This window comes from Cololabis saira, chromosome 8, assembly GCF_033807715.1.
Source record: "Cololabis saira isolate AMF1-May2022 chromosome 8, fColSai1.1, whole genome shotgun sequence".
Classification (NCBI taxonomy): Eukaryota; Metazoa; Chordata; class Actinopteri; order Beloniformes; family Belonidae; genus Cololabis; species Cololabis saira.
The window spans coordinates 17,684,647-17,697,517 of record NC_084594.1 but is presented as its reverse complement, the minus strand read 5'-3'; the positions used below and the strand labels follow the sequence as shown (position 1 = coordinate 17,697,517).

At 42.2% G+C, this 12,871-nt stretch overlaps 1 protein-coding gene across 4 annotated transcripts in view; it reads left to right on the top strand.

Moving 5' to 3' along the window:
* arhgef10la (Rho guanine nucleotide exchange factor (GEF) 10-like a) overlaps nt 1-12,871 on the top strand; it is a 164,678-nt gene that overhangs the window by 50,127 nt on the left and 101,680 nt on the right. For all 4 annotated transcript variants that reach the window (XM_061726952.1, XM_061726951.1, XM_061726950.1 and 1 more), the window contains 3 exons: nt 1,669-1,839; nt 5,628-5,773; nt 6,558-6,730. In XM_061726952.1, the coding sequence (XP_061582936.1) occupies nt 1,669-1,839; nt 5,628-5,773; nt 6,558-6,730 (490 nt within the window). The remainder of the gene's footprint in view (nt 1-1,668; nt 1,840-5,627; nt 5,774-6,557; nt 6,731-12,871) is intronic.

The following is a 12,871-nucleotide window of genomic DNA, read 5'->3' as shown; positions in this document are numbered from 1 at the left end:
ACTCTGGTACTCATTTACATTACTTTAAATTTACTTTAAAACTGCGCTTGACCCAGATTTGAACATTTTGAAGGTGAAGACAACAGCCTCAACCAGAACATTATCTTTAAAAAAGTTCTGAAAAGAAAAATCAGATTGCAGAGGGAATAGCTGAAGCGTCAACAGAAGATGCTTTATGATTTTTATCATGCAGCGTCTTTCGCGGGAACACTCCTCCAATGGAAATCAGAAGAGTTGTCTTTTGATTTAAGAGCTTGATTTTTTTTTTTCCCTTCACCCTCAGATATTGTACTGCTGTCCTTCATACTTCAAAAGCCCCTTTTGCCTTGAGTGTGAATCAGAGCAAAAATGTGCTAATATACCCTGATCCACCTTTAGAGGACGCGTGTCACGCCTTTCCTTTTTGAACGAGATCACACAACCCTCTGAGGTCATGATGACATTTCTTTTTGACATTATTTATTCATAATAAAGCAGTTATTAGTAGATGCAGTACAACATCTTCCTATGCAAACGTGAGTTACAGCTGTGATCACAGCGGCTGGTTTTTCCTGGGAGCCTAGTCAGCGACTTTCTCCATATTCTGTCCTAAGGCTATGCAGTGCCTACCTTTTCTTTGTCACTTCAAACACCAGAATAGACTCTTTCATGCACAGGAAAAGATCTTTTCGTATTTCTTTTTCTAAATCGTGTCTCTTAAAACGGTCGGTTGGTGTGCACGAGTTTGTGCTCCATTTTCAGCGTGTTGCTCTGCACACAGACCTGGTCTAACCTGGCACAGCAGATGGGTTGCTTCACAGAACCATCTGGTGAGTCCTCCGTGGAAACGAGGTGGAAAAGCGCAGGAAATGATCCTACAAAGGTGTGACTGGATGAAATAAAAGCTGTGAACTTCCACCAATCCAATGAAGCAAGAACCACCAACACAGAGCAGTAATTAGTGCCACTTTCAGGAATAAGGCGCAACCCGCTAATATAGCACCACGGTGGCCTAAGGTTAGATATATTTATATGTGAAGCTCCGTATCCATCAAAACTGCCTTCCTATTATGCATCAATGTGTTCAATAAACAGGTTTTGTGTCTAAAAGAATCGCAGTAACTGCAGGTGATGCATGATGGCCCTGAAATAATACATGTGGGTTTGACATCTTTGGTCAATGCGTCACACGACATTAAAACCCTGCAGGGATCTGTTTTTATTCTCTGATCCAATCCTCACACCTATTACTTTCTCATCCTCTTCCGAGGTGATTACATCGAAAAATCGGTTTCCTTTCTGTGTTTATGTAACACCAAGTTTTAAGTTCAGAGTTGGAAGAATGGTTCACCTCAAGAGGGACTGTCCTGCTGCCGGATAGAAGACAGTTGAAAGTCATTTTTATCCTTTTAGTTTGCTTAATTTTCACTCTCCCAGCAATTGAAATTGATATTCTGTAGTTCTATCCTTTCCGAAAGCTTTTCCACTGAAAATTATGCATTTTTTGTTGGCATTCCTTCTGAGCTCGCTAACGTCGGTCCGCCGTGAATGACTTGACCGTAGTCTCTCCACAATGTGCCTTTTCTACGCGTCCTAGTGGAATGTAGCTATTGAATATATGCCGCCGTTGGTGAAGGCCTTATCAAAGTAAACTAACCAGTAACTCTTTATTCACTTGTTTTTATTCAGGACATGCTTAAGAACACACCGAAGGGCCACGTGGATCGCCTCCCTCTGCAGCTGGCCCTGACGGAGCTGGAGATGCTGGCCGAGAAGCTGAACGAGCAGAAGCGAGTGGCCGACCAGGTCGCTGAGACGCAGCAGCTAGCCCGCAGCGTCAGCGACCGCCTGCTCAGTAAGGTGACTGGACACCGCGCACGCACCGCTGCGCGCACGCTCCTCCGCCGCGTTATCGCCGCCTGCCAAACAGCTACACATTAATCGGGGATAAAGCAATCACTTCTATCACCGTCCCAAACATTAATCTGGGGAGGCATTTTTATTTGGGGAAATGATCTGGTAGGAGCGACGCCCCATTATCGCCCCCGAGCAGTAGCACATGCAGCGGGAGACGCGCTGCCTCTCCATTACCGCGGCGAAATTACAGTCCTGCAGCTGCAAATCTGAACAAATGCTGCTCTGAATAAGAAGAATTAGTGGTAAATGAGACATTTAATTGGAAACTGTAAGGGAGCCACCCCCCCCTTCGTCGGTCTCCCACTTCCCCTTCAACCCCCGATTGTCCTCTCCCAATCTCGGGTTTACTCTCTTCCCCCGGTTATACTTTTTTCTCTCCTCTCTCGAGTGCGGCTACACCTTCCTCGGTCTTCTCCGCTCATTCAAAGCCACCCCTCCTTCCCTTTTCGTTTTTTTCCCCCCTATCAGCTATTGCTTTCCTGGCCTATGAGATGAACTGATCCGATTCCATTTGCAGCGGTGACACGGCAGAATTCCAATAGGAAAACGTCGCCACCGCGGCTCCAATAGCCAGTCCAATGAAATATTCATTCTTTGTCTCAAAGACTCCCAGTTACTAGAATAGACAGATAAAAATGTGAGTGGGGATGGGTTTCGTACACACACACACACACACACACACACTCGGATCTGCAGCTGGGCAGTGCCCCCTTTGTGCCCATCGACGCTTGGAGACTCTAAGGATGTTTTTCTCATGGCGGCGCCGGTTTTGTTGCCGTGAAACCAACATCCAATCTGGCCTAATGACTTCTTTTATGAGCTTTTTTAATAAGCTAAAATCAGCTGCTGCTGGCAGACAGGACACCTACCCTTCTGAAAACAGCAGATTATCATTGTTGGAGCTACAAACATGACACTGGCTGCAGAAAAGCATTTCATTTGTTGGATCTGGTTGGGTTTTGGGTAGTATGTATAAAGTAAAAGTATCGATCGAGGCAGTCGCGTGAGAAGTTGGACCAAAGTGATAAAATGTTCCCTGTTGCTATTTGTCTTTGCCAACCATATGGATGACAGGAGAACACAGCGGGCGCCAACATACTGTTGCATAAACTGCATCCGTTATTGGGTACTTAAACCGTGTGTTTTAAGGTGTGTGTGTAGCAAACAGCGTCCAGTCCAGTCCAGTCATGTTAAGTCAAGTTAATACAATCTATTACAATCCAATGTTTTTACCTTTTTTATGTGTAATTTTTTTGCAAAAAAAAAAAATTGAAGTGAATACTTTATTAAGGGATATTGGAATTCAGGAACATTGTCTTGTTATAGTATAAGTGAAGAATAAATGACTTGAAAATAAGACATTTTAATTTGTTAAACTATTGGAAAATTGGATGTGTAACAGAGGGATAGGAAGGTTTAGATCTGCAGAGAGATCAGAGATCTCCAAGAGGTGTCTGTAGCCTGGCAACAGCTGAGCTGATGTCATCACAGACAACACAGGCTTAACGCTCTCTGTTGAAAACATAGATGGGAGCTTGAGGTGCAACGGCGCTCCTTCACAGTTACACATCCAGATTTAGAACATCTGAAGTTAACAAGCAGCGCAGGTACAGCACAGTAAACATGCTGCTAACAGACCCAGACACTAATTAACCTAGATCCTTTATGCTACATACTGTTGCATAAACTGCATCCGTTATTGATACTTCCGTGTTTGGAAATGTATTTTAAGGTGTGAGTGCAGCAAACAGTGTCCAGTCCAGTCATGTTAAGTCAAGTTAATACAATATATTACAATCCAATGTTTTTACCTTTTTATGTATTATTTTTTTTTGCAAAAAACCACCTGCTCATAGTGGATCTGAACACGAGGCAAATACCGCCTGACACTAGCATGTAGCCTGTATCTGTATAATAGCAATATTGGTAATTTCCTGTGTGACAGTTTCTTACGTCATTGTTAAGGGACTTTTTGCCCAATCTTCTTTACAACATAGCTTTAGTTTCACTGTATGACGGAGTATTAGGGCCAAACTAAAACAAAAAAATTACGAGAATAAAGTCATAATATAATGAGAATAAAGTCGTAAAATTACGAGAATAAAGACATAATATTACGAGAATAAAGTCGTAATATTTTGAGAATAAAATCGTGATATTTTGAGAATAAAGTCTTAATATTACGAGAATAAAGTCGTAATATTAAATATATTATATAACTTCACAAGATGCTGCTCAATATTCCTAATTTTAACACAGGGAGAAGACTGCTCTTCCTGTTAGAGTTCTCATAAATTACCACTTTATTTTTATAATATTCCGACTTTATTCTCATAAATTACGACTTTATTCTCGTAATATTACGACTTTATTCTCGATAATATTACGACTTTATTCTTGTAATGTTACGACTTTATTCTCGTAATGTTACGACTTTATTCTCGTAATGTTACGACTTTATTCTATTACGAATTTATTCTCGCAACATTACGACTTTATTCTGGTAAATTTACGACTTTATTCTCATTATATTATGACTTTATTCTCGTAATTTCCAATTTTTTTTGTCTTAGTTTGGCCCTAATACTCCTACATTTTTGGGGCATTATCTTATCCACAGTTCTCTTCAGTTCCCCCTTCAGACTTGGACGACACCTTGAATTGTTCATTTTTCAGTTGGTCTTTGCAGATGAGGTTTGCACCATTGTCCTGTTGCATGACGCAGTCTCGACGGGGTTTTAGCTGTTGGACGGATGGACACACATTTGTCTCCACGATAGTCGACTCCTTGACTGAAGTACCCAGGTTCTGCTGCTGCTAAACGACTCCGAACCATCACGCTGTACTTGACTGTCGGCGTGAGATGCTTCTGCTGAGATGCTGTTTGGTGTTTGTCAAACATGGGGCTGGGCATTGAAGACAAACAACCACACTCTGGTCTCGTCTGTCTGTCAGGAATTGATTTAGGAGTCTTGCGGTTTGTTCAGATGCAGCTTTGCGAACCTCAGTAGTAGACAGAAAACCCTCTACCGGTAAGAGACACAGGTACCCGGGACTTCAACATTTAACATCTGCCTACATTTGTTTCAGGTTTTTTTTGTCTTCTGTTTTCCGTTGTTTTCTTTATCTGAGGCTGTGTTTTTTAAGTCCTAAGACACACCTTTTAACTGCAACTTCCAGTATTACTTATATGTTATATAATACATTTTTTTTATCACTTTTTAACTTTTTTTATATAAAAAGGTGCAGTGCTCACCAATTTTGTCACATATGCAATGACAATAAATTCTTTACTTACTTGGACTGTGATCAGATGTTTTTTATTGTTTTTTGCACACATAAAAAGGTGAATGACTGAAAGACGGAGTCCGGACTTCTGCATGACTGTATTTGTTTAGGAAATGATGCGTATTCCTGGCAACTCCTGGAACCCAAATGAAGTGAATGTTTCCCTTTAGTTCATCTCTAATCACTGTGCAAATGTGTGACCGTGAAGCCAGGGACAGGGCATGGGGCTAGTCTTTTAACAAAATTCACTGGAGATGTGTGAGAGTGTGCATGCGTACACACACATTATGACCTTCTGCAGAATGATTGTGTTGCTAATCCCTGATGAGACATCTGTTCCTCCAAGCCTGACTTCTCTGTCCTCCAGGCACCGAGCTCCAGAGGGCCGGCCCTTTGTGGGACTGTCTCCTCCGCATCTGATCTCATTTCTCTGTCCCTCTTAGCAACTGAACTTGGAGCAGGGGTCACTGGTCCTATGTGAGACGCTTATTGAGACTGTGTATGGAGAACGGGGACAAGTCCTGAAGTCAAAGGAGAGAAAGGTCTTCCTCTTTGATGATGTGCTCATCTGTGCCAACATAAATGTCAAGTAAGTCCCTCCTGCAGTGCAAGCTGAACGGCTCTTGCATTCAAGAGCACTCGTCTAGTGTGAACATAATGAGTAGTTCCAGCATGAGGTTGTGTGTGGAGTTTAAGCAGGACCTGGCAAGGTGCTCAGCTGGAGGAAGTAGTTATTTGGTTGCATAAAGCTTTAATGTGATGCCCTGGGTTTTGCGAGGATATTTTGGCAATTTCTGCACAGCAAAGAGAGATAGCTGCAAGGATTTTAAGTACTTTCTGAAGTTGCAGGAGCTTTATAGGTTTAAAACAAATGGTAGGATACCTTAGTACATCTACGGGAGTATGTTACTGACAAAAAAGTTGTTTTCCCCTCGGTTTACCTTCAATGACTCATTTCAATCTTATTGTATCTTTTAAAAGTAGTGAAGCAGAGATATTTTATGTTTTTGCATTCTCTTACCAAAAATGCTGCTTAAATCCCTTTTTTCCCCCCAGCCCTTAATGCAATTATCACTTCACGTCTCATTCAGCACGAGTGTCCAGAGGTCGACTTTGCCTGCCCTCCAGGATCTTGATTAAAGAGTCACAATTTGGATTGTCAGTTTGATTAAAGGAATACATGAATAACAATGAACTCCACTTTACAGCCAGGTGTGCAGTTTTGGCTGAGAGCACAGTGATCATACAAATGTTTGATTCCCGACTCCCAACTTGTGAAGCATTACAAGTAGCATTGTTAACACGATTCAGATTAAACGCAACTCTTGACAGTATAATTTGCTTTTAAATTCAATCTTTATTCTCTGATTTAGGGGGCCTCCGGACATCAGCAGCCTGGTCCCCGTTGGCCCCAAATACACCATGAAATGGAGCGCCCCCCTGCAGCAGGTGCAAGTAGTGGAGGTTGGGCAGGAAGGCCCTCAAAACAAAGACACCTTGTTCCAGCAGAGTGGGACTAAGAGGCCGAGTAGCATCTGCACTTCAGGTAAAGACTGGGATTCCACACTGTTATATTATATGCAATAAACAATATAAAAATGACATTGATGATACGACTTCTGACATATATAAATCGATACTTCAGTATAATGTGTTTATGGCTTTCCTTTTTGACTTGAAGTGAATATTTTATTAAGGGATATTGGAATTCAGGAACATTGTCTTATTATAGTATAAGTGAAGAATAAATGAGTTGAAGATAAGACATTTTCATTTGTTAAACTATTGGAAAGTTGGATGTGTAACAGAGGGATAGGAAGGTTTAAATCTGCAGAGATCTCCAATGAGGTGTCTGTAGCCTGGCAACAGCTGAGCTGATGTCATCACAGACAACACAGGCTTAACGCTCTCCGTGGAAAACATGGATGGGAGCTCGAGGTGCAACGGCGCTCCTTCACAGTTACACATCCCGATTTAGAACATCTGTACTGAGCAAGCAGCGCAGGTACAGCACAGTAAACATGCTGCTAACAGGCCCAGACACTAATTAACCTAGATCGTCTCTGGAGATCAGCTCAACATAGTTGTATTGAGAAAAATAAAAGCACCAAGCAGTAGCTGCTGAATTAGCAGTGAATTAGCTCAACTGTGTGGGAATACTGTCTTTTTATCTTCATGCTCCATTAAATCACTTTTTAGGCAGAATTAGGGTGGCAATTAAAGGTAGGGTAAGCAAGTTTTAACGCAGAGCACTTTTTTGCCACATTCAGTGAATAACTCCACACCATTAGTTTGCTGCCTATGTGGTGAGTTCACAGTCACGGATACGCAGTACTCGAGTTGAGGGGGGATGGCGCCCCCCCTGGAATAAAAACGGTCAAAATCATCCCCCCTGTAAAACTACCATCCCCCCTTTCCATCCCTTATGTCATTTCATCAATGAATGTGGTTTTACTGCTATTTCAACATTTAGTCATCACCAGAAAAATAACACCAGAAAAATAACTTATTTGACAATTTTCACCTGTTTCAAGTAAATGTTCACTTGAAATAAGTAGGAAAGATTTATCTTCTTATTACAAGCAAAAACATCTTGTTCTACTGGCAGATTTTTCTACTTATTTTAAGTGAAAATCTACTTGAAACAGGTGAAAATCATTGTTTTTTCCAGTGATGAGTCTTGTTTTAAGTGTAATAAGATTTTCTTTACTAAAATGAGACATTTTAACGAGAAATAGGACAAATATTCTTATTTTTAGTTTTTTGCAGTGATCCATTTTACTTATCCTGTGAAGGACAGAGGCATATTGATAAGTTCAGAAAACTGTTTTTATTTTTGTGTTTTGATGTTTTTGATGTAAGCCCATGGATATTTAAAGCTTAAAGAAGGCTGCATTTAACTGCTGCTATGTCATTCCTGCAGTATTTCTGCAGGTGTTTTGGTCAGTCTTATTATTTGTTATATATTATATTATTTGTAATCAGCACAAATTATCTGTCCCCATATGATAAAATCCACCATCCCCCCTGATTTTTTTTTACAATTTGAGTACTGCGGATACGTGAACTGGATCTGATCAGAGTGGAGATGGCCCACCCCCGAACCCATGACATACATTCCTCCAGCCACTAGAAAGCATTTATGGTCATGATGGGATCTGTTTTCTCAGGAGGGGGAGAGGTAGACTTTAATGTTATCTTGATGTTTCACTCAAATATCAACAGATACCATAAAAAAATGGCTTATCCTACTTTTAAGTAAAGTGGTAGACGACTAAACTGGGAGAATATTTACCCTCTTGCTAAGTTTTTTCCCAAAGAAACTAGTGTGAGGAACAATCTAAACAGTGTAGTTAAATTAAAGCAAACAGTGTCGATGTGCGTTTAGTGATTTTGTTTTCTTTTTTAACTGCGGATTCTTCCTGGCCGTTGTTTTTCTTTTCTCTTCTGTCACCACATTTCTCAAAGATGCTCTGTGTGTACTTCAGCTTCTCAGCCAGTTGCATCTAGATTGAGAGCTGGTTTTTTAGGCAGTGGGGGTCCATCTGATTGGCCAAAAATGCTATTGACCATCAGAGTGGGACTGCTCGACACTTGGAAATATGATGGGCTGCCATCTGTTGCAGCCTTTTGAAATATTTCCTATAAATGTTCAATTTATTGTGTAACTCTAGTGAAAAAGCATGAATGCATATAACATGTGAACGCGCGCCAATTCAGCGTGATTTCGTATGTGCCACGCTCTCGTTAATCTCATCACCGTTCTCTGACTCAGCAAGGCTAATCTGTTCCTGTTGTCAAGAGTGGCCGCGAGGGGAGGAGACGCAGGCATGCTGCTTGTCACTCTGATTGAAGATGTGTTTGTGAGTGGGATAGTGATGATGGTCACTTGTTCCCATCTGCCTGGGGTGTTTTATCTTGGAGAATGATGGTGGCCTAGTGAGCCCCATGCTGCATCATCCTCACGGTCTCATTTCACTCTCTGATAGACCACAAACACATCTAAGAGAGCAGTCATCAATCTGGAAAGATTATCCCCTCCATTCCTGGGCCCAATTAGAAAGCCAGTAGCTGCAGATAGGAATCAGTGTTTGAAACACTCGTTCTCGCAGCACCTCTCGCAAAACTCTGGTGTATACAGAGCTTCGACAAGATCCCTGATAAATGTGCCATGGGAAAAGGGAGATACAAAGCCTTATCAGGATGTAATGCAACACACTTTTTAAAGTTGCAGCTCCATGACTTAAATATTAATGGCGCCTTCTTCAGTGCTCCCGGTGTCACACTCGGCAAGCAGCTACTGTTGTGAGTGCTGCCTTATATTCCCTCTGGATTTAGTTTTCTTTCTTGTTGGGGTATCTTATACTCATGTCCTCATAACTCTACAGCAAGGTCCTGGGATCATTCGAGGTTAGCTAGTGGCTCCCCTCAGTCCCTCCGTTCACCTGTGGATTATTCCGTTACGCTCCACAGAGGTGCAGGATACCGACACTCTCACATTCTCTCTCCTTTGCTTTTTTTCCTTCACCTTTTCCCCCCCCCCCACCCTCTCGGCTCACAGTGGTCACCTTAATCACATCTTTCCACAAACCTCTATTCGGTCTGGCGATGCTATCTATTTATACACTTCTGTGACGTCATTCCCTGGGGTTTCTCGTTGGAATCCGTCCCTCCTTTGAGCCTGGCTTAAAGTTGAGTCATTTTTTATTGTTTGGACCCCCTTGCAAACTTCCCTTCAGGGAGGCCAGTCACTTGTACTCAGTCTGCCTGCATCCTTATTGTGTTGCTGGTCTCTTTTGTCCGTTCGTATCGATGCACAGAAGACCAAACAATGTTTATTCTTCCTTCTGTAAGCCAGTTGTTCCAGGTGTTCCCTCTCATGCCGCCTTGCCTCATTTAGGTCCCATTACACATCCTTTATTGACCTTTACCATATGGCCAGTTGTCAGAAATGCCCTTTTTGTCTTTAGAGCCACTAGTTAGCATCAGCGGCACACGAGCTGAGTGCAGTGAGGGATCCCTCTCGGAGGTTTAGGCCTTCCACCCCAGTGAATTGTGTGTCTGGCGGTCAGTGCGGAGAGTCATGTCGGAGTGTATGAACCATATCCTGCCTTACCAACGGGATTATGCTGGATTACAACTCCACACATTCACTTCTTGGGCCTTTAGCCAATAGCAGGGCCAAGAGGACTCAACAGACCTGCGCAGGGGTGCAGACAATCCCTCTGGAGAGGACAGAAAAACATTTCTTTTTTTTTCCGCTTCCAGCACACCCCTTTATATTCAGATGTATCACCTATTGATTTCCCAGCACAGATGACAGATGTAACTGTCTGCCTGTGTGAGAGATCCCATTAAACCCCAAAAGCTACCACGGAGCTCCTTAGATGAATAATACCGACCTCCTCGTTCCTTTTTCCGTCTCCCGCTCCTCTCGCGGTTTTACTCTCACTCCATTTATGCATGTGAATACCCAAACAGCTGCGCGTCCCCTCGGACCAGCATGCCTCACTAAGCTCGCCAACTGGCTCGGCTCTCCTGCTACTTTATTATGTGCTAGAGGTGACAATGCGGGACAGCTCCGGAGCAAAATCTACCTGCAGAATTTAATTAGGTGCTTCTCGTGTAGCTTGCTGTCGGGGAGTTGCGGGGCACGGGAGCTCGGACAGAGGGTAGCAGACACGAGGAGACACCAGTATTGATTCTCTGCAGTAGGAGACACGGACTCAGAAGGCAGCGGACCTCAAATCGATGCTAAATTTTGCACCTAATGAGACACCTGTATTCCTCGTGGCTAGCAAAAGGCATCACGGCTAACAGCGTCTCCATCTTATGTTATTTTATTTATTTTTTTATTATAAATTCACTCTGTAGTTCAACAAATGATGACGATCGATCCGTCTACACACGGAGCTCTTTTTTATTAGAGTCAGGCAACTTTTCTTTCTGCAATTCCACCACTTTCAATTATCTTCTATAAGTATTTTGATATTCAGCTGGTGCTGACATCACGTCCTTCCAGGATTAGCTGACTAAGAGATAAGGATTTTTCAATAATGTTTTTTAATCAAGTCATTTGATAAGAACACACTTTTCAGCCCAGATTTCTAAAGAAGACAACACACACAATCGTCTTTCTGTTACTCTTCATTGTAATAAATCTTTAATCTTTCAGACTTTTTGTCTAAAAGATTAAAGAGAACAGTCTGGCTGATGCTGAAGCTCAGATTTAAGAGGCGCAGTGTCATCTTCATCCAGATCATGAAAAACCTCCTGGCCATCCTCGAGTTTGCCCAACCAGACTTTATTTATTGTTTGGACTTGAAGAGAGTTTATGAGCGTGTCCCTTGGGGTGTCCTGTGGGAGGTTCTCTGGAGTCCTGGCTGCTTTGCTACCGGCCAGTCGGTCCCAGGACAACAGAGCTTTGCTCACTTTGCTGCCAATAAGGCAGACATATTTCTGATGGGTGCTGAACTCCTGCAGGAATCCCCCCTTCATCAATTATGGGCAGATTCTCCAAGTCGAGCCAAGACTTGGACTGTTTTCAGTTCAGACATCATAGATTGCATTAAAGTTGCTTTCGTCAACGAAAATTCTGACTAAATATCGTCGATGTCAATTAACTTTTATCACCTGAGGAAAGCGAGATGAGACACAATGAAAACGCTAGTCATGTGATGATAATGATAATTAAATATATATCTCCATGTTTTCAGTAGTTTCCTCTGGTTTAGTTCTGCTGCTGGGTGACGTCACGTCCTCCATCCCAGTCTCTGCAGCGGGGAATCAGATCCAGAAGATGCAGCTGCAGAGTTAGAGGCTGATGCCGTTAACGCAGTCAATTAAAAACAAAGTTAAATAGAGAAAGGGACCGATGGCCGGCCACGCAGGAATCTTCTCTGGGGCTGGGAGAAGAAGAAGAGACCATCTTTGGATACACTTTCCTACATAGACGTGGAAAAGAAAACCCAATGTGTCGTCGAAAAAGAAAAAGATGGGGAGAAATGCGGAAAAATAACTATGTTGTAAACTCAAATTAGAGTCTTTTGTATCTGGAATGAATGTATTCTGGAGTCTGTAAGGTAGCACTAATATAATAATAATACTAAAACTAGACTAAAATGGTCCTGGACAATTCTGACTAAAATAAGACTAAAATGCTCAGACTTTTAGTCGACTGAAACTTGACACGACTAAAAGGAGAATGAACGTGACTAAAACGAATAAAAACTAAAATGACCCAAAGATTAGACTAAACCTAAAATTGAAACAAGCTGCCAAAAACCACACTAGATTGCATCAGATTGTATAGTCTGGTTACTTTCCTCTTTCAGGGACGTGTCTGCAGGGAGTTGAGGCCATGTTCCTTAGTCACAAAGACCGCATGGTGCCTCATGGGGCGAAGTTCAAGATCCTTTCTAAGTTGATCTTTGTCACAGCCTTCGTTTACAGCCATAAAGTGTGGCGAGTTGTTGCTGTGAATGCAAGCCACCAAAACGATGGCTGTGTTCTAGGGATGGGCGGGAATGGACTAAAAAATGTATCACGATAATTTCTGGCATTTATCCCGATAACGATAAAAATGACGATAAAAAAAATACCAATTCAACTCCACCTTTTTAACTATAAATCTATCTCGCTCTCAGATCCGCCATGTTTGTTACACAAAAACGTATCAACGGGAATT